We start from the raw sequence: 21,881 nt of genomic DNA on the forward strand, positions 1-21,881 counted from the left end.
GACCCTGCCCCAGTCCTAATCCTGAAGATGCTCCTAAGCGCTCAGTTCCCAACATCCAGACTCACAGTGGAAGGCGGAAAAGCAACGAGCAGCTCAGGTCTGAGCCATGCTCTCCAACACGATGCGCTTTGATGGGCATCAGGCACGCGTCCAGCTATTAATAAATGAACCGGTACCGTCCCTTCCACCCCACTAGTGCTCTTTGTCCTTACACCCCATCAGTCGGAATCCCAGAAAGGAGGGGTGTCAGTGACATATCCACTGAAACCCCTCCAAGGCTCACTCTAACCCCAGGAGCTTGAGTCTTCGCCATTTCTTAAAGGGGTGCCAACTTCTCGCTGATCTTTCTCTTGCGCCCCCTTCCATCGCAAAGAGCAGGGACCCGCCTGCCTCTCTGTGACCACAGTGTGCGCCGCCAGCTGGGGGAAGGCAAGAATGGATGGGGAGACCACGCCCTTGACAGAGGTCCAGGAGACAAAGGTGAGATGCCCGGGGAGGATGTGGGAAGCCTTCAGAGCCGTTTGGGAAGTAAAATCCACAAGGTTTGATAGGTGAAAGGGAGCGAGAGGGGTGGGATTCAAGACATATTCCCAATTTTCCAATTTAAGAAGACACATGGCTCAGGAAGCAATTCGTGGAGGCAGGACCCAAAAAGGGCTTGGGCTGGTCAGATTGCTGGGGGCAGGAGCATGCCAGGTGACAACAAAAAGGAAGAGCCCGGTTTGTGGGGCACTGGGTATGGGGCCGTGGACCATCCTGATGGTAGGGGCGGGGCGGGAAGGGGAAGGGGAAGGTGTCCTGGAGCTCAGAAGCAAGGTCTTCTCTTGCTTCTGATGTAAATGTGGGGATGGAGGCTTTTCTCAAATTTGAATAGTGACAGGAAAGCCCCTGGCAGGAAGGAATGAAATGTGGCATAAAGGGAGAGGAAGGCTAAGGTCAGAGACCTGGAAACACCAATATGAAAGCAAATTTTAAGTGGGAGGGAGCAATGAACAGTGTCAGATGCTGAAGAAGAGGAAGGACAGACAGAAGGTCAAGAGGCAGGTTCTGGCCAGACTGAAAAGTCTAGAAGCCAAGAGAGCCGCCTGGATGTGGTTACCAGGAAGTCATGCGGGGCCTGGGCTGGAGCTCTTCCCCTGGAGTGGGGAGGGTGGAAGCCGGATGACAGTGCTGAGAAATTGGCAGACACCCTCTCAGGAAGCACAGCCGGCAAGGGAAGGAGAGAGACGGGGTGACAGCCAAAAGGGGGTGCAGAATCAAGGAAGGGGAGTTGTTTAGTGTATTTTTAAGATAAAAACAAAGTGTGCTTATGGGCTAATGGGGAAGACATAGGGATGGGAAGGGACTGTGAAATGGGGGCCAGGAATGCCAATGCCACACAAGACACAGCACCCTAAGAGCTTTCCTAATCCAAATTCAGCTGCAAAGTTCATGCGATTGTTTCTTTTAGCCAGAGAGGTCCGCAGCCCAGACCAAGAGGGAGAAGAGGAGCAAGCATGAATCAGGTTAACCTCTGGGTTCAAAATCTAAGGCCCGGGGATATTGGGTGAGTCCTGAGACATGAAGTCTACCCTTTATCACCCTGCCTGGCTCAACTCTCCAGACTGATCAGTTCATTTTAACTAAGGTGTTAATGGCTAACACGTCTCAAAATATTTAGTTTTAATGACTCTAAACTCCCAGACTTCAACAATAGAATCTTCCTGAAACATAGGCTGACACAGAGCAGTTAGCTCATTGCTCTGTAGCAAAAATTTCTACTGCCCCCTTGGCCCAGCCTTTCAGCAATCCTTCACCTTGGGAATCTGCTATATCAGGTGCAACAACAGAAAACACTATGTCTTTTCTGCTCTAGAAAGCAGCTTCCAGGGTGTTTAGTTTGACCTGACAACCACTTGATGAGCATTCGTTCATTCAACAACTGTTGCATAAGTAGCTCCCAAGCTGCAGGCACTGTCCTAGATGCTCAGAACAGGGGTGAACCAAAGGGCCCCCAACCCTTTGTCAGTGGGCATGGGTTTTTGGGGCCAAGATGCAGAAGAGCTGTGTGCACTGAGACAGGCACTTTGCAAGCATGGGCCTTTAAGGCATGACTCTGCAGTCAGGCGTTTTGCTGCATTTTACTAATGCAGCAAAGAGGCCCAGAGTGACTACAGCCAGGATTTGCCCTGGGGTGGCTTTTTTCCAAAGTTTCTGTTCAGAAAGTGTGCCCCCTAGTGCTTCTTAGGTATGGGAGTCACTAGGGATCTTGTAAAAATGCAGATTCTGATTCAATAGATCGTGGGTGGAGCCTAACATGCTTCGTTTCTAAGCTGTTTCCTGACAAAGGCTTGGACCATGCACTGGAGACCAAGGGTCTCCCAACCTTATCTGGATATAATCTTTTTCTCCAAGGCACTCATTTAATAGTCCCTACTGTACTGCCTAATGCCCAAGAAACAGCTGGCCAAATGAATGAATGAAAGAGTGAATGAGTGAATGACACTCCTGGGCCTCCCTGGTTCTGTACTTCCTGACTTAGCATCTCTATTTGCCTAACTGGCCCTTTGTCTCTGTTTCCCTGCAGAGTCCCAGGCTCCTCATTAGGACTGCAGACTCTCTAAAAGAATACCCCTACTAGGCTAATGCCGCTCCCTGAGGACTAGATCCCATTCCCTCCAGGAACAACACAAGGGACAGAACCAGGTCTCCCAGGCCCTACCCTCTGGAGCTTCCTCCTGCCTGGCTGACCCTGCCTGTTTGCCTGCAGAGGCCCTGTCCTAAAATGCCAGCTGCCTCCCATCAACAGGCCCAAGGAAATGGCATTTCAGTGCTTTGTGTCTGCTCTTCAGTGTGTATTAAATCTAAAATAATGGGAATTAGTACACAGAAGAAGTTGAGGCTAAGACTCCCCTGAGTGCCCCGATTTCTCACCTAAAAAATCAGGGGCTGGAGGAAGGATCTGGTGATTCAGGAGCTCCAAGCTGGAGGGCAGACCCTCACCTCACCAGCAGGCCTTTCGTTAAGTGTGTTAAGCAGTTTAGGAATGTTCATGTGCAGGCCTGCAGGGCTAGGTACTTCCCCGGCTCCGGGGGGAGGGTGGTTGGGGGGGAGGGGGGCTGCCTAAACTCATCAGCATAAATCTGGTTACCTCTGTGGAGTGGCAGCCTCTGGGAACAGGCTCTGGCTCCACCAGTGTGGGGCTCACAGTGGTGGTGGGGAGGAGGGGTTGAACATGGCTGCCAGTGGTGCCTTAGCTGCTAGAGCCTTTGCTCTGAAGCCACCAAGACCAGGAGTTCTTCCTCTGTTCACACTTGGGCAAGGTCAAGACCAGGTTCATGGGAAGGTGACAGGCCTTTGGGGGGCCTGTCTCGGGAGTGCCACCTCCAGACCTGGGGAGGTTCTTAGACACACTCAGGGTGCAGCAGGGATATAAGCAGCAGCATCACTGAACTTGTTAAAAATGCTGGTTCCACATCTATCCTAGACACTCAGACCATCAGCAGAGGGCCTGGGATCTACATTCGTAACTGAGAAATGTAAGTTTGGAGGTTCAGACTGTGAGCCCTAGAATCAGACTAGGCTATAAGCCAGACTCTATCTCCCTAGCTGTGTGGTATTGGACAAAAATTTAATCTCCTTCAATCTCAGTTTCTTCAACTGCAAAATAACAACTGCTGAGCAGGGTGAAATGTAAGGAGAGAGAAGATGTACAGCTCTCAGCACTGGGCCTGAGTGTACCCCAAAGGGCAGCTTCCTGCTTCCATGACAACGGTAACAATGATGCTGATGGAGGCGAATGAAAACTTGACATCCCCCTAAGGCAGCCTGCTGCTTCAAGCCTGAATCTGGCCACACCCTCTGCCCTGGCCCCTGTTCCATCTCACTCTAGAAAGCCTGCAGGGTTGGTGCCTAAGGATGGGGGAGGCAGGGAGGAACAACTTCAAAGGTCAGGGAGAGGCTCTAAGGGATGATGAAGATGGGGGTGATGAGTCCCAGTGTCCAGGGACTTAACAGGACAGCAGAAAAGCGGGGAGCAGAGCAGGAAATGGAGGAAGATCAGTGGAGAAGGCCAGAGGAAGAGAGAGGGAAGGAGAGGAAGAAGGACCAGCCACAGGTGAACAGACAAGGTAGGATTTGTTAGGTCTCCCCACCAGACAGGATGTTGAAATGACCTGCTGACTCATCTCCAAGCAGGTCATCCTACTTTTATGTTCTTTCTCGATCAAAGTTTTGCCATGTTGTCACAAAGGCAGGGCTAACAGAACCGTGATTTACAACCCATAATTTATGGCGTGGGCTTCATGGGCTTCTGTCGGTTCTATCAGAGGTCTACTATCCCTGGGAAGGCAGGGGAAAGGGTTGAGAAAATGTAGAAGGAAAAGGGTTCCCTCCTCCCCTCCCTGCTGACCTCTCCCTGTAGGGGCACAGGCACCCACACATACCTGGCCCACCCACTGTCACCCACACCCAGCACTCCCGCTGCCTTGTCCCTTCATAGACCTGCACCTGCCAACCAAACCAATGGCACCAGCCTGCTCAAGACCCTCCAGACCCCTCCAGGCCCTCATTCAGCTAGCAGACCTGAGCTTCCTCTGCCCCCCTCACCAGGGAGCCTAAGCAGAAACCACTATTGTATTCCCCTCCCCCAATCTGCTGTCTGCTAGCTCTCCTGCAAATGTCACCTTAAACAGCACTTCTTCTGGGAGCATTCCCTGACCCCTGAAAAAGAAGAGTTATACCTCTTCTTTTTCAGTTGTGGCAAAATATATATATATAACATAAAAACTCCCATCTTTACCATATTTAGGGGCCTGGTTCGGGGACATTAAGGACATCTGCGGTGTTGTGCGATCCTAAGCACCACCTGTCTCCGGAAGGCTTTTCGACTTGTAAAACTGAAACACTACAGCTATTAAACAATACGTCCCTGTTCCTCTGCCCCTCCCAGGCCCTGGCAACCACCATTCAATTCTCCATGTCTATGGATGAGAGTACTCTAGACACCCCATATAAATGGAATCATTATTTGTTCTTTTGAGACTGCCTTACTTCACTTAGCTATTGTCTTCAAGGTTCACCCACACGGTATATAGAATCTCCTTTCTTTCTAAGGTTGAGTTATAAGTGAATAATATACCACATTTCGTTTCTCCATTCATCTAAAGAAGGGCACTTGGGTTGCTTCCACCTTTTGGATATTGTGAATAATGCTGCTGTGGACACGTGTGTAGTTGCCTCTCTTCTGTACCCTTAACTGTGAAACTTGTCTACATCCCCCAAGAATCTGAGAGCTGGGGTACAGCACAGGCCCTCAGTAAATGCCTGACAAAGGGCTGCATTATCGTCATGCTCTTAAGGGGTGGCACTCATGGAATAATTAATGTGCACTTAAGCTGACTCCTTTGGGAAATATGGGGCTTTAAGCCAGCAGAGAGATCCCTGTAGGGTCTAGGCACCCAGGATGGACAGGGAAGCTCTGGGGCTACTCAAAGCCTTCCACACCCAGACCCAGCCCTACAAGAGGGTGGACAGAGGTGCGACTGAGAACTGCCCACTGCTCCCTAGCTTATCAGCACCACGTAAGTCTCAACTTTTCTCGGCCACAAAACATTAATGGATCCGATTACATCAAAAGGAAGCATTCCTGTCCTCAGAAAGGTACCATAAACAAAACAGTCAGATCAAAGATCAGGAGGAGTTATTTGTAACCTCTAAAATTGACAAAGGGCAATGTCTGAAATAGCAAGGAAGTTCAGCAAATCAACCAAGTATTTTTCTAAATTAACCCAAGAGGTCCAATTTAAAAATAGGACAAGAATATGAATAGGTCATTTGCTAAAAGAAAAGCCCACACAACTGACAAGCATAGACAATATTCAAACCTACCAGCTTACTAGCAATCAGAGAAACGCAAAGTGAAACAATGAGATGTCACTTTAAACTCATCAGCATGGCAAACATTAGAAAGGTAGATAATATGAAGTATTGGAGACAACAAGGGGAGACAGAAACACTTGCACACTCTTGATGGACATGTCCCCTGCAATCCATTCTGGAAAACATTATGGCAGAATATAGAAAATTAAAATGTTAACTCAGGGACCCCAATCCTCCATTTGTACAACCCAGAGTTATTCTCATACTGATTCCTAAGACAGCATATACAGGATGTTCTTCAGAATTTCATGTGAGGCTGGGAAGACTTGTAGACAAGCCAGGGGAATGGAAACATAGAATGTGATTGATGGAGGTACAAGTCACAGGGCAACACAGCCCTTAGAAACACACACACACACACACACACACACACACACGAAAGAGCAAGGCTCGATCTTTAAAATATAGTGTTAAGTAAACAGAGTGAGAAACTGGACAGAATTTATAGTTTGATATCATTTATTTTATAAGGATCCACACATATTTCAAGGCATATATGAATTATATCAGGGTGGAGACTGATCGGGGATGGTAACCATAGACTTCGATTAGGGGTAAAGGGAGGAAAACCTTCTAAATAAAAATGAGAGAGAAGCCTTGCATAGATAGATGATCATAAAGTGTCATGGTCTGAAGCTAGGCTTAATGCAATGTTCTGCATCTGAGGTGTAAAATTTTTAAAAGCAGAAAGCGAAGCCGTGCAACTGTATCTTCCACATGACTTATGAAAACCATCCTTGTATCATTTTCCTCTTACCATGTCTCTCGGAACAAGATGTCATTGGAGGTGTGAGTCCCCGAGGTCCTCAAACATAGGGAATTCTCATCTTGTTAGAGTTAAAAGGTCTCAAGGCAGACCCTGTCCCCTGGGTGGGTGTGTTAGTGGCCATGCAGTATAGTCACCTCCCAGGCTGAGACACAGCGATGCTGCCCCCGCTGGACGAGACCGGGACAGGTGTCTGATGGGCTGTGGACCTGAGTTGCTTGTGTCCTCTCTTTCAAGTTCTCAGCACCAATCACACAGGTCATTGGAGGGTGAGAATGGATCAAGGGCAGCAAGCTCAGGGAGTCCACCCTCCTCCATCCACCACCCATGCCCAGAGCACAGCCAGGCAGGCCGTTTGCAGAGGCAGCAAGCACCATACCCCTGGGGGCCACTAGGCAGGGTCTCCATGGATGGAGTTAGATTAGTGACCTGTCTGGATATCTGTGACCTCTCCTAATACCTCTGGATCCTTTATGGTTTCTTGAACTTTAAAACCCAGTATTACACGGTCAGGGTGGGTATTATCACACCCAATTTACAGGTGAGGAATAGAGGTCTGTGGGTCATGGGGGCATGATCGAGGCTGAAGGAGTAGTTACCTGACTCTCAGGCCACATTTCAAGATGTACAGGAAATACACAGACTGCCCTGGTCTTAGCTGCCAGCCTGCCGCGTATCAGCCCTCTAGGACTGCACAAATGACAAGGGCCAGAAGGCAGAGCTACCCAGGTCTCTGGAGGAGAGGAGGCCCTCCTTGAGTTGGTGGTTTTCATGCTAGCAATGTTTTAACAGGAGTTGAAAATAAACCATCCAACATTCATCGTCTTATTGAAAGTAATGTTCCAGAAGCCCACACACCATCACCCAGCTCACCTGTCTCTGAGCATTTCTCTCCATCTCAACTCCCACGCTTGAAATGGACATGAGGAAGCAATGAGGGTCAGCAAGTGTAAGTGAGACCCAGGCTGGGCTGGGGAGTCAGACAGCAACCATAGACAAAACCCTGGGGCCAGAGGCACCTGGACCACACTTGCTCAGCTCAGCAAGGGCCATCAATCATCCCACGCAAAATGCCTGCACTCTCTCTGATGATATACTTGTCTCTCAAATGGTCTAAATGTCAAAGTCTCTGCTTTTTCCCCTTAAAGTTACCACCGTCACACTCGCTTACTTTCAATCAATAAATAGATGTAGCTACTTAATAATGGAATTTATTCTATTTCCCATTTGAAAACCTAGAGATGGACACATAATTTCTGAGGTTTCTGGATGATAATTGAACTTAATTGAGGACAAATTAGACTGGCAGGAAGGAAGGCTATTTGTGCCGCAACACAGGCCCTTATTTTCTTCTCTAGACCACACAGGAGATTCTCAAATACATTTCTAAGAGTTATCTTGGTGCTCTCAGTAATTTAACTATACATAATTTTTAGCATCATAAGAGTTCCTTATAATAATGATTTTCAAGGATAGGACTGATATCCCTTTAGAGATCAATTCAGTTTAAAATTTTCTGACACTGCAGAAACAAATAGGTACAAAGTAAAAGGCAGTTTCCAGTGAGGAAGATTCCCCCCCAAAAAAGGGGACCATAGAGGTGAACCCCTACGCTATCTAGGACTTTGCTTTCTGTGGGTACAGACACCCCACTAGCTGTAGGTACAGCACAGAAACCGTCTCTTGATATGGGCTACTGTGGGTCTCCTGGCATATTTCTTGGGTAGGGCTTGTGGTGGTTTCCACATGGGAACCCCAGCTTCCCCTTTAGAAAGATCCCTTATAGCAGGAGAGTGGAGCATTTTAGGATCCTTGCCAGAGAGAACTGACAGGGACTTTCTGCTGGAAATTTCAGTTCGTGCAAATAAGAAACTGAGGAGTGCTGGAGAGAAAGACGAAGATGCTCCTGAAATGTTCCTTGTGTCCTCCCTCACTTCCCATTTCCTCACAATGCCTTGTCAGTAGCTACAAAATAACCCCATCGCATCTCCCAGTACCCCACACCAGTTCACCCAACCCAAGCCACCCCAGTATATCCTGACTCGCCCCATCTTGCCCTGTTCCACAATAACACATCTCACCTCACATGTCCCATTGTCCCCTTCCACCCCACCCCAAATGCACCTGTCCCATCCCATCCCAACCCAGTCTACGCCATTCTTAACCCCGCCCCACCCCAGCCCAGGCAGTCCTCTGAATACTCTATATCCCTCCTTCTCAATCCCACCCCACACCATCCTATTTCACTCACTCCTATTCCATTTATTCAACCCTCCATCTCAGTCATCCCAGTTCACTCTACCTATCCTGTCCCAATCCATCCCAACCCACTCTTGGTCCTACCCCAATTCACTTCTGCCTACTTGGTCTCAATGCATCTCAGATCACCCTAGTTCTCCCAACCCCGCCCCTTCACGTTCCATTCTGTGCTCTCCCCTCTAATTCCCTGTTTGGTTAAAGTTCTTATTTATGTTATTTATGATCACATACAGGGACATGACCCTACTTCTTGTCACATGAAGCTACGTGAGCAAGTCACAGGGTCTCTCCAGCCCCCATAGATCTAGGAGCTGAGTGTGCATTGAGATGGGAAATTAAAAAAAAAAAGAGAGAGAGAGAATCTCATCTTTGAAGGAGGGGTATGAAAAGGCAGTCCGGGGTGGCGGGGAGTTGGGGGGCGTGAGCACCTAAGAGTCCAGAAAGAAAATACACTACATATGAGTTTCCTTTGTCTCTCCTGACTTACAAGGGCCAGAAAAGTGCTCCAAAAACCACACACAGCATCATTTTTAACTTCACAACCCCCACAATCATTGCTCATCCTGTGCTGTCTGTGAGTCCAAGAGAAAGCCAGATTCCATTGAAAGCCAGTGCACCCAAGTCTCTGTGGAGGACTCTGAAATAATCCCCCAATTGCAGGATCACCCAGATGCTCCCCTGTGGTGGGGAGCAGAGAGGAGGGCTGCAGCAGCAGAAGGAGGTGCAGCAGCACAGAGGAGGGCTGCAGAGGCCATATCCACTCAAGGAGCCAAACCCACGAAGGCAGTATCAGGGTGTTCTCCAACCTCTAGGGGCAGCTAGAAGATCCTCCCTCTACCCCTCCAGGAAGAGGGGCGTGACATGGCTTGATGGGCTGGGTGAGCAGGCCAGGTTCTAAGGGATGTGCTTTCAAAGGGAAGAGCAAAGAGGAAAGACGTGCCAATGCATACAGAGGCACCGTGTAGTGCAGAGCGTTAGAACTGGTTCTTTCAGAATCCTAAGAGGCTGGTGCAGAAAGTGAGTTGACGGTGGCGGCAGCAGCACGCAGAATGAGCAGGAGCAGGAGCGGCAGCATCTGACATACACTGAATGCTAAGCATGGATCTGACACTGGCCAATGCTCTCTGCAAATTAAGAGCATGGGTCCTAGAGTCAGGTAGCCCTGGGGGTCAGTCCTGCCTCCTCTATGTACCTACTCTACAACTTGGTCCAATTGTTTAATTTCTGAGCCTCAGTCTCTTCACATATATTCCAGAGGCCGGGTTGTTGTGAGAATTGAATAGTAATGTCTACAAGCACTCAGGCAGCACTCAGTTCCAGAGAGCTCTTACGGTGATGGTGCAGCAGGACCTAGGGCTGCCTGGCGCTCACAGATGCCCCTTCACCCCTTCCTGCTCCCCTGAGCCCCTGGCCCAGGAATGTGTGACAGGACAGTCTGAGGCAGAGGGAGCTCAGGCTCCAGCCAACCTGCCTCCCATCCTCTCAACAGGTGTGTATGAGTGTCTGGCCGGTGCTGGGATCTGGCTGCACTGCAGCCGAGTTCATAAGCCCTTAGGAAATGAAGACACCATCTCATTAAATAGGAAACCCCGTATGAGGAGGTTTACAGCAGAGGGAACCGGGAAGCTGGGAGAGTCCACAGCAGGGTCCAGTGGAGATGGGTGCTTGCAGCCACACCCCCACCCAGGTTGTGCTGGAGATGGATGGACGAGGGCTACTTGCAGGGATGTTTGGGGTCCAGGCCTCCAATGCCACGCTCTCCCTCTCCTACTGGACAGGATTTTTCAGATCCTCCCAGGAGTCATAGAAGCACCAGCACCCCAAGAGGGCATAACCGCTGGCAGCCCTCGCAAAGAGTAAAGTGGAGGCAGGCAGTTTACTGGCCAAAGCGGCTCAAGGGGTGTAGCGCCAGATGGGGCCCTTACAAATCTAACCGCAGTGAGGTTACAAGGAAGGGATTTGAAGTCAAGCAGACTTGGATTCAAACTCTGGCCTGGCCATTTACTTGTGTAAAGAAGTGCTATGCCCCCTCGGAACCTATTTTTCACATATAAAGTGAGGACAATAACCCTGCTGACCTCTCTGGGTTGTTGTGAGGACTGACTTAACACACACAAGTGTTTGCAATGGTGCACAAGTGCACAAGTGTTTGCGATGGGAGGCTTCAGGGGACATCCCCTATTAGTGCTGACCCTGGGCATCCCCAGACAGCCTTCTAAGCATGGGGTGGGTGGGACAGGACACAATAGGAGCATGCAGACTTCCTGGCTCAATCCTTCGTGTTCCTGTTCAACCCCAGCTTCCGTGTAATAGGTGCGTTCAAGGATACAGTCAGGTCCTGCGCCTGTTGCATCCCTGATTTCTAACCCTTTTCACTCGGCAAGAACTACTTTGCACTTTAACTGGTGGGAAATCTGAGGCTTGGAGAGGTCTGAAGATCAGCTGGTTCCCCGACAAGTAACATCTGGCTCTGCTGAGCACTCGGACTCCTTCATGATCCGGACCACGATGAAGAAACAGAAGCAGGTGGACCGCGGACTAAGGGGGTGCTGCTGAAGCCACCTGCTGGATTCTTGTGGGCACACCCAGACCTTGCAGCCTCCAAGAGCCCACAGTCTGCTTCTCCAGTCCCTTGACACATGCTTCTCACCTCATCCTCATCACAGCCGAACATTCACCAGCTGAGACAGGGTCAGCACTGTCTGTGGTTAACCATAAGTCAGCTTACTTTTTTTTTTTAACCACAAAGCCAACAGCTCAGTTGCAAATGGCAATTCAGATCCATACATTGGTGACGGAGCAGTCAAATGTCTTTCCTTTGGAGGAGAGAGGGGAGCTGGATGCTAAGATCTTGCAGTTGCGTGGTTCTAGAATCAAAGGAGCTGTATCACCAATCTGTAACATTTATTTCTGGGGGGAAAGCTCTGGGGACCAGATGTCTTTGTTATCTCATTAGCTCTGCAAATCTGTGAGCTTCCTCGACCCCTAACACTCTTGATTTAGGCTTAGCCATCCCTCGAAAACTATCTTAGAAAAAAACATACTTTTAAATCATCTGCGATTCCACAATGATCTATCAGGCACCAAATCTGTGCAATGTCCCGAGTTGGGTTCTGGGGATACCAAGAGAAAGAAAGCACAGGCCCTGCTGGCAGGAAGCTCACATTCCAATACATGAGGAAGATTAAATGCTTTGAGTACAACTCAGCTAGTACTACCCTCGAATCCTGGGTATGGTTAATGCTCCAGTCTGCAAGAGGCCTACTGAGCAAGCAACAAGGGAACAAGAGAAGCAGGGAGAATTTTCTAAAAATATTTTGGTATTTAATCCTTTAATTGAAGTGGTTTGCATAGGACAAATCAGCACTTTGTCAGCATTTCTTACGCTTATCACGTAATATTACTTGTATTTCGAGTGACTTAATAATATGCCCAGATCTTCTTCATGGAGAGAAGAGAAGCTAAGTTTGAGAACAAATGAAATTGTAAACCTGAAAGAATTTGATGGCCACCTGATAAGGATGGAGCTGAGGATGATCCTAAGACTCCTGAGCTGGGTCCCTGGGAAGCAGCAGGCACCGCCAGCCTATAGGAAAACTGGAGGCGTGGGAAGGGAGCTAGTGAGTTTGCTTTGGGAGGCAAACAGCTAGGTGAAGGTATCCCAGAGTCAGTCGAATATCTGGGATGCCTGTTCCCTGAGCTTCTGTGCTAGGAAGCCAAAGGACATATATCAGAAGCCTCTTGGCAGGACAGATCTGTCTGGAAAGCTTCAGAGTGTGAAAGTGGAAGGGATGGGCGTGGATGAGCTCCCTCCAGGAGTAGTGAGAGGAAATCAGCAAAAGCGCAAGGGCTGGAACGCTGCAGGGAACCATTCGTACAGGAGGGGAATAAACTCTGCTATTGGAGACTGAGAAGGAACAGCAGAGATAGGAGAAAAGCCAGGAAGGCTCAGGGCCCCCAAAAATCCAAGGAAGAGGAATTTAAAAAGGAGTAACCTGAAGTGTTCAAAGTCACACAGGGATAAAGAAAGATAAACTCAAGAAAATAGGATGGCTTTGGTCATAGGGGACCTTTCCTAGAAAGCTCCAGTCCTGGGGATAGAACCTGGACTGTGGAGAATAAATGGTAGCAGAGAAAGTGAATTAAGATCCCTTCAAAGAGAGCAGACTCATGAAAGAGAGGTGGGACTATAGCCCAGAAAACTGGTGAGCTTGATTTACGTAAAGATGAAGCTGTTTACCAGGCCAAGGGGAAGCATCTGGGAAGGGAGAGTGACTGATCCACAGTAGGGGGAGAGGAGCAGCTGATGGGGGCTGGGGGAAGAGTATGAGACACACAGATGGGGAGAGAGGAAGCCGGTGAAAGGTAAAGGTGGGTGAGAAGGTGCCCCCTTTCAAAATTCTTATCTTCCTTTTATCCATGCATCACTGGGCCAAGGAAGGGAGATGGTTCAGTTTCAGTCCTGATCATCTTTGAAAGTCAAGTGTGAAGAAACACAAAATGAATGTGCTTCCCCCTCTCATGTGCCAATCCTGAGATCATCTGTCACCAAGTCCATTTCCAAATCTCCGCTCCTTGCAAGGCCAAACGGCACATCTATATGCGCGGAAGGTTTATAAAGAAATGCACTGGAAGCTCTGGAAGTCAGAGCTGAAGGCCAGAGGGGGCCCCGCCAGAGCGCAAGTGGTCGCCAAGCCATTCCCCACCACCACCCCCAACTTCCTAAGTAAGGCAAGAGCTGCCAGCCCGTGGATCTCTACAGGGCAAAATTCCAGCTCGCGGAGCAGTCTGCACGCTCCGGTGAGTCGGCCTTTTTCTTCCCCAGGGCCATGCCATGGGGACAGATGTAGCCAGAACAGTCTGCGCACATCAGAAGCAATCTCAGGCCGGCTAGGCCAGGGCAGGCACCGCGCCTAAACAAACGACCCAGCGACCAGGCGGCCGGTAGCGGCCATCCAAGTGGCCAGTCTGGGTGACCAAGTCTGGGTGACCGGCGGCGTCGTGGAGAAAGGCACAGCCACCCAGTGGGTGTGGGTGTGCGAGAGGCCTGAGCTCCTAGGAGCGCGCGCCGCGGGCGCCCCTCTCTGGATGTTGGCGGCTATGACTCCTTTGAGAACCCGAGAAAGTCCGATCAAGTAAGGAAGGGAGAGCTGGGGCCGGCTGGGGCGCCCTCCCAGACCAGCGACCCCAACATTCCTTGGCGAGCGAGCTGGCCACGCGGTCTTGGGGAAGGGACCCACAAAGTGCAGGTGCCCGGGGCCTGCGGGAGAACTGGCCAGGGAAGGGGCGCACTTTCCAAGAAGGGGACAGAGGCCAAGCCGTCAGGTTCAATCGGTGGTTTTCAAAAACAAACCCCAAAACCGGCAGGGCTCCAGGCCCGAGGTGCGCCAAGCCCAGGCCCGGCAGCAGGTGTTTGGGCTTTGCGCTCTCGGCGGGTGGTGTCAGCCTCCAAGCTCCCGCGTGAAAGCAAATGCGGCTCCGGGCTTCAGGCGCCGGACCCGACCCCACCCGGGCTTGGGGAACTTTCTAGGCTGCGGCCAGAGCGGGGCCTCAGAGCCATGCAGGGGATGAAAGTGGGAGGGCGCCGGCCGTGGCCAGCGGTGCCCACGGGGGGCCGGGTTCTCCCGAAGGCCCGCGGGCCTCCCCCGCCCGGCAGCTGCGGGCAGGCACCCGCGAAGTTCCGCGCCGCGCCCGCCGGGCTGCCCCCCGTTGGGCGGCCGGGAGCCGGTCCCGCGGCCCCGCCGTGGCTGCCGCAGCCCGGGCGCTCCGCCGCAGCAGGGCGCGGGAAAGGGCACTTTGGCGCGGAGTGGGAGCCGAGGGAAGGTGGCGGCGCGGCGCCGGGCGGCGACACTCCCTCCCCGCCCCCGGCTCGGCCCCCGCCCCCGCCCCCGCCCCCGCCGCTCCGCGCCCGCCGGCCCCCACCGAGCCCTCGCCGGCGGGCGCGGGACCCCCGCCCTGGGTGCCGCCCGCCCCGCCGCCCTCCGGGACCCGGCGCCCCGGGAGGGGCCACTTGGGGCGGGGGGTGGCGGCCGCAGTCTCCGGGCGACTCCGGCGGGGGCGCGGGCTTCCTCGGGAGAAAATGGGCGGGGGCGGAGAAGGGCAGACCCCGCGGACGCGGCGACGGGGAGGGGGCGCCCTCCCCTCGGCCCCGGGGCGGGCGTGCCGGCCGCAGCCTGCGGTGGGGGAGGGCTCGGAAAGTTTATCGGGGAAATGCCTGGCACCTTGGGGGCTGGGCGGCTGGAGAAACTGAAGCCCGGGTCCCGGCGCCCCCGCCTGCCAGGCCCCCACGCCCGCCGGATCCGGCCAAGTTGCGGCCGGGGCCGGGGACCGCGGCGGGGGCGCAGGTGAGGCCACGGCGGGGCGCAGGGCGGGGGCCGGGGGCTGGGGGGCCGCGAGGCGCCTGGGTCCGAGGGCGGGCGACGCGGAGGGCGGGCGGTTAAGCGGGGGAAGGGACGAGCCGGGCCGGGGGCGGGCGGACTCGGGGCTCAGGTGGGGCGCGCGGCGGCGCCGGCCACCCGGCGCGCCCGGACTCACCCGCGGCGGCCGAGGCGCCGAGCAAGCCCCAGCCCAGCAGGAGCAGCAGCGGCGGCGGCGTTGGCGGCGGCGGGCGGCCCCAGCGGCTCCCCGCGCCCGGCGCGAGCGCCGACATCCCGGCTTGGACGCGAGTCCTCCCCGCGGGGCGGCCGCGGCGCCCCAGCTTCCGTCCCCGCGAGCGCGGCATGGCGCGGCCGGCTGCGCCCAGGGAGAGGCTCGCTCGCCGCCGCGGAGAAAGGAGGTCAGGAGAGCTCCGGAGCTTTTTTCTGCTCGGAAAAAATCCCGGTACGCGGGAGCCCTGAGCTTCTGCGGCTGGAATGAACCAAGTGTCCGCCCGGCCGGGGAGAGGCGCGCTGCGCTCTCGGAAATGACTCGCTCCAATCCTGCTTCGCGGGGTTCGCGCCGGGGGGCGGTGGGGGGGGTGAATTATCCCCGGATTAATCACTCCGGAGCCGCTTCTCCGCCGCTCCAAATGCTGGGGTGGAGGCGCCGCAAAGGGAAAAAAAAAATATATATATGGGGGGGGGGTCCTCTTCAGCGCCACCTCCACCGCCAGATAAACCACAAATTACACCCAAAGGGCTGTTTATTCCTGTTTGTTTTACAATGGACCAGTTTCTTTTAAGTTCAGTCCTCTCTTTCTCGTTTATAAGATCACCCATGAATGCAGCCCCCACACACAAACACGCGCGCACACACGGTGCTACAGACACGCACTCACATACACACAGGGGCGCGCGCGCGCACACACACGCACACACACACACGACTCTTCCACGTTTGGAAACTGGATTACTGTCTGGGAGAAAGGTAGCTAAAAAGAACGCGTTTCCAGAGTCACGGCTCTTGGGAGCTGCTCTTGGGTGGTGGCTTTGAACTTGCCATCTGGGGCCGGGGTGATGCTTAGTATCCCCTTTCGCAAAGCCTCCTACTCCATCCCAGGAGGTGGGTGTGTGTGCTTAGACCCAGGGTTAAGAATTGGTGGGGGGTGGGGACCCATCTGACTCAGTTCGGTCCTACGGTACCCCAAGACAAAATCTCGGGGTGGAGGGAGTAGTGCATGTGTGCGCTGGGGGCGGGGAGGGGGGCTGGTGATAGTAGTGGGGATGGTGGATTGGCGAAAGGACCGTGCAAGAGTTACTTGTACAATTTATCGTCAGAATTAAATAACGGGACCGTCCTTTGCCCCCTCCCCCTTCCAGCCTGGGCCCAAAGCAGGCGAGTTTCCCCCCAAGGCAAGAGCCGCTCCCCACCTATTCCCCGGGCGCCAGGGCCCAAGGGCTTCGCGTCGGTCCCCACCCCATCCCCCACCCCCACTCGCCCGCGATCTCGGTCTCTCTCCCCAGGCTCCTCCGTCAGTCACGATGGCTCCTTCGCCGGCTACGCCAAACTCTCAGCGAAAAGGAATAGATGCTGCTGGCTGCTGGGGTGGGTGGCTGGGCGGAACCTGAGGCTGGGGGGGCCAGGATGGGAGTGGAGGCCCCAGCTGGCTCACCCCGCCGAAATGCTCCCGCGGGTGAGCACCCCACCCCCTTTGCCTGAGGCTCGGGAGAGGCTGCACTGGCAGCTGAGGGGGTTAGCCGAGCCGAAGCTCTGGGATCTGCGAGCCCGGGGGGCCCGTGGCCTCGCGCTTGGTGGGGCCTGGGAATTTCTGGCCCTGGAGGAGGAAGGGCTATGGGATCTCTCATCCTGGGTGGGAAGGGCGGCAGGCGAGGCCCGAGAAGAGTGGACTCTTGCCCTTGCTCCCTCCCCACGAAGAACTTGCTCCCCAGAACCAAGGGCTCCCGCCTCCAACCCAAGTTGTTCTGCTTCCCCGCATGAGCTCATCCCACAGCTGGGGAGCCAGCCCGGTGGCCCTGGGCCGGCGAGCTCCTTAGAATCACCGGTCCCTTCCCCACCCCCAACACACTCTTTCTAGCCCCTCCCGAAGCGTGCTGGGTGCCAAGAACCAACCCAGGCCGCCAGAACTCCGCAGTGAAAGGCCTGCTTTATATCCCCGGGGCAGTGGGGAGGGTGCGTTTTGCTTCCCATTGTCCAGACCCAGCCCCTGAAAGAGAGGGTTCAGCCAGCCAAGACTGGCAGGGCCTTCCCACCAGCCCTGGAGAGGAGGGAGGGTCTGTCTGTGTGGCGAATGGGTGGTGGCCTGGTGGGGGGTGGGCGGTGGGCGGGCTGCTTAATGGGTCTTCCCCACCTCCCTCCTGTGGGGGTCTCCTCCAGAGAAGGAGCTGGGAAAAGGAGCTAGGCATCCCAGAGCTGGGCAGAAGACGGTATAGGCTGCTCTATAATTCTGGGGCTCCCTGCAAGTGGACCTCCCCCACCCTCTTCTCAGTCCCAGAACTTTGCCCCAAGCCCTCAATGGCAAAAAAAAAAAAAAAAAGATGTCTGTCAGCCTTTACCCTGAGGCTTGTGGAGGGCAAGGACTCCCTAATCCCACTAAGGGACCCAGTTACCCATTTTCTCCTCCATTTGTCCCTCTCAGCTATTTGGGGCCACCTACATTCACTGAGGCCTTCTGGGCCTGAGGCGCTGGGCCAGCCAGCCCGAGCTGTGAACAATGCAGAGATGCACAGTGAATGGTCAGGCTTGGGAGGAGGTGGGGCAGGTTTGGGAAGCCACACCCCACCATAACCCTACAGCAGGGCAAGGGGGCTCCCCATGATGGAAGGGGAGTGTCAGAGACCTATGAAGACAATGAGTGTTTCTTGGGCTTGGCGCATTGGAAAATGAATTCAAGGAGGAAGGTTGGATTTGGGCTGTGCCTTGGAGTCTGGATAGAGACTTTGACAAGGTGGTGATTGATTTAGTCAACAAACATTTATGCGGATCATTATATGCCAGAGACTGTGCTAAATAACAAATATACACCCAAGTGAACAGGCCTTGGTTGGATGAAGGCAGGTGAAAAATAGAGTTATTAGTTAAGGATGTTATGAAGGAAAAGTTCACTGTGGTATGAAAAGGAATGCAGGAGAGGACCTCACATAGGTTGTCTGGGAAGGCCTCTGAGGCGGTAACCTTGAAAGTGGGATGGAAAATTAAGCAAGCTAGCCATGCAAAGGGCTAGTGGCTCAGAGGGGCTGGGCAAGGTGCTGACCCAGGAAGGAGGAGGATGAGGCTGCACGGAGATGAGCCAGAGGCGGGAGCCAGCAGAAGCTAGTTCACACAGGTTGGCAGGGCAGGGCCAGGAGTTTGGGTTTGATCTTGTTACAGGGCAGGGAGAGGGGCAGCCCAAACCCTGCAAACATGCCTATTCTATATAGGGTTCTGCCATCCGCCGCATTAACACAAAACATGAGACTTTAATGGGAAGGAACTTTAATACAATTAGGAAACAATGCAGGAAAGGCAAAGAATCGAGTTTCTAAATCAAGCACCCAAAGTGACCCGTCCCCTCGTGGGTAAAACTCCATCCAAATGGGATTGGCCCAGAGCAAGACCCCAAAGCCTGCCACAAGTCTAAAGCATCTTCCAGTGGGGACCCACAGAAAAGGGTCAGAAACAACCAGACAAGCCCAGAAGGAAAAGAGCAAAATCAAGATAAAAGCTGCCATTGTCACCTCCCCACGGGTCTCACCCACATCCGTGTCACCCCGTCCATGACCAAAAGGCAAGCATGGTTTCTTCACGTGTCTCTAGGCTCCATGTGCCTCCTCCAGGTCTCCTTCTGGCTCTGCATCCTGCTTCCTTCCTTCCTCAGTCTCCTCTGCAGCTTCTTCTCTCCCTGCTCAGCTCCACCCTCCCTTGGATGGGGCAGGGAACCTGGAACCTCTCCCTTTCATGGGGACCATCCTGTTACAATCAGGCAGTGGGAGATAGGTGATGTGTTCGCTTGCTAGGGCTGCTGCCTGCCGGAACAAAGTACCACAAACCTGTGACTAAACACAAATTTATTTTCTTCCAGTCCTGAAGGCTAGAAGTCCAAGATCAAAGTGTCGGCAGGGTTGGTTCCTTCTGAGTCGTCTCTACTTGACTTTTCCCTTTGTCTTCACATTGTGTATCCCCATGACAGAAGGGGCATGTCTATGTCCAAATGCTTTCTTCTTGCAAGAATTCCAGACCTATTAAGCTGGGGTCCACCCTAATATCTCATTTTAACTTGATTCCCTCTTTGAACTTGTTGGGCTAAAAATGTCTCCAAATTGTTACATTCTGAGGTACTAAGGGTTAGGACTTAAATGTGTGAGTGTGCGGGGTGGGGGGCATAATTCAGGAGGGAGAGCAAATGCATGAGTGTGAGTCACAAGGATAGCTGTCTGCTTTATCAGGAGATAGCGTGGAACAGTGGGCAGCTCTGAATCCCAGACGGGTGGGTTTTCATTTTTAGGAAATAGAGCCAAGTAGCATGACCTGGCATGTACTCTGACTTCCCTGAAGGGAAATAGATAGAAAAGGGGGAGGGAGGTGACTTAAGAGGTTGCTACAATTGTCTGAGCTGGAATTGATGTGAGCAAAGGTAGAGATGGGAACCCCGGAAACATCTGCAGGACCAGGGAGAGGCGGAGTTCCCGTCTCCCCTGGAGCAACAGGTGCATAGGTCAAGGTCTTTCTACAATATCACTTTGCAAAAAAAAAAAAAAAACAAACCCAATGTTGTGTAGTGACTTGCCAAGATAAGCTGAATGTCCAGATAAGATCAGAGTTCCTTTAAGAAAGAAAACAAGGCCTGATGCTCCAGGGAACTCGGCCTGATTCAAGTTGGGGCTGTAGAGTTGATGCCTTGAAATTTTCATTCTGACCCAAGAAAATAAAAGAGCCTTCCGAAGCAGAGGGAGGGAGAGAGAGGGGGGCACACACTAGAGGCCCAAGGGAGAGCAAGGCCCTGGGAGCAGAAGTGCTGGCTGAGGGGTAGGCAGGACTGCAGAGAAGGTCTGGGAGCAAAGACGAAAGCAAGGCCCCAAAGGAAAAGCCGAGGCTCTGAGTGGAGGTGGGGATTTTAAAATCATGAGCATGATCAGACAGAAGCTAGTATTTCCCAGGGACCAGGCTGTCACTATAAAGATGACAGCGATCCGCTTCCCAAGAAAAGGTGGCAGAAGAGGTTCATGAAGAAAAAGCCCAGAACAAACTGGGGTGAGGCCCTGGGCCCCGTGCAGGAGGGGGAAGTGAGAAGGGCCGCAGGCTGGACACTTCCTCCAGGGCTGCCAAGTGCTGGGGCCAACGAATTCTGAAAATTCTTACAGAAAATCCTCCATCTGGGAAAGGAGGAACCGGAGAGAGCTCAACAGTGGCAAAAGAGGTCAAATTTCCCCCCACTAGTCAGAGGCCACAATCCACAGGGGAGGAGCCATCGCAGACCATCCCCTCCACTTGACATCCATCCAATCAGCCCTGTCTTTCCTCAGGCTGTGGACTCGGAGGCTTTCCCATTTCCTCTCTCACTGAGTGTCCCGCACAACAGCCCTCCACCTATTCCTCACGCTTATTCATTTCATTTGTGCCACAAACATTAATCTGCATACCAGGCTCTGGGCTAGAATACAAATGTGAAGAAGAATAAGATCTTGCTAGCTAGCGGTCCCTGCCCTCAGGGGGTGGATTGCTTATTGAGAAGAGAGTTAAACAGCACAACTTGATTACTCTGGGAGAAACACAAGATGTGATGGAAGAGAGAAGGGCTTCTAGCTCAGCCTGAGGAGAGGGGCAGGTGAGAAGTGGCACTTTTCCAGAAGAAAGCCAATGCAAGGCGGTTAACACAGTCTGCAGATACTGCAGCCCTCACTGCCCTGGGTGCTAGGGAAGGCAGGGAGGGAGGGAAACCATACCTCTGACCTGCTCCTCTCTGTTGTCTCTAAAATAGTCTGCTTTCTTTGGCCTCTCTGGTGGTTCAAAGGGTTAAATCTCAGCACTATCAAGCTATCGCCGCCAGCCACTGCAGATGAGTTCCATCCCCCAGCCAGGGAGCTGACCCGCATGGCGCAGCAGACCTCTCCTGTCTTGACCGCTGCTCCCCTCAACAGTGTATTTCAGTCGGTCTGCCTGTTCTGTTACCCACTCTGTCTCTGGTGAATCTTCTCACAGCCGCCCCCTCCCCGCCCCCCCCCACCTCTGGCCTATACCCCTGTTCTCGTATGCATAAATAGAAAATAAATAGAAATAAATCTTTAAAAATAAAATAGTCTGCTTTCTCATCCCTCCCCACCCCCACAGTGGACTTCTGTAGCTCTCCTTATAGCTCTCCTCTGTAGCAGACACCCCCTGAATGTCTCCTGGGTCCCCAGGGACCCTTGTATCTGGCCTCTCTCCTCTTGGATCTCCCACGGAGTGTGCAGGCCCAGCCTACTCAGAGCTGGACTCTCCCACCTCTAGCCATTCACCATCTGACTTTGCTCAGTCCCCCATCTCAGGAAACAGTTGCCATGTCCACCTGGTTCCTAAGCTAGAAACTTGGGGGTTCATCCTGGAC

The 21,881-nt window shown here is 53.0% G+C and overlaps 1 protein-coding gene across 1 annotated transcript in view; it reads right to left on the bottom strand.

Moving 5' to 3' along the window:
- Positions 1-15,665, bottom strand: part of CSMD2 (CUB and Sushi multiple domains 2) — a 512,752-nt gene extending 497,087 nt beyond the window's left edge. Inside the window, exon 1 of the mRNA XM_037499127.1 lies at positions 15,479-15,665. Within this exon, the coding sequence (XP_037355024.1) occupies positions 15,479-15,665 (187 nt within the window). The remainder of the gene's footprint in view (positions 1-15,478) is intronic.
- Between the last annotated feature and the right edge of the window lie 6,216 nt (positions 15,666-21,881).

This window comes from Talpa occidentalis, unplaced genomic scaffold (genome assembly GCF_014898055.3).
Source record: "Talpa occidentalis isolate TD23 unplaced genomic scaffold, MPIMG_talOcc4v2.1 talOcc4.9, whole genome shotgun sequence".
Taxonomy (NCBI): domain Eukaryota; kingdom Metazoa; phylum Chordata; class Mammalia; order Eulipotyphla; family Talpidae; genus Talpa; species Talpa occidentalis.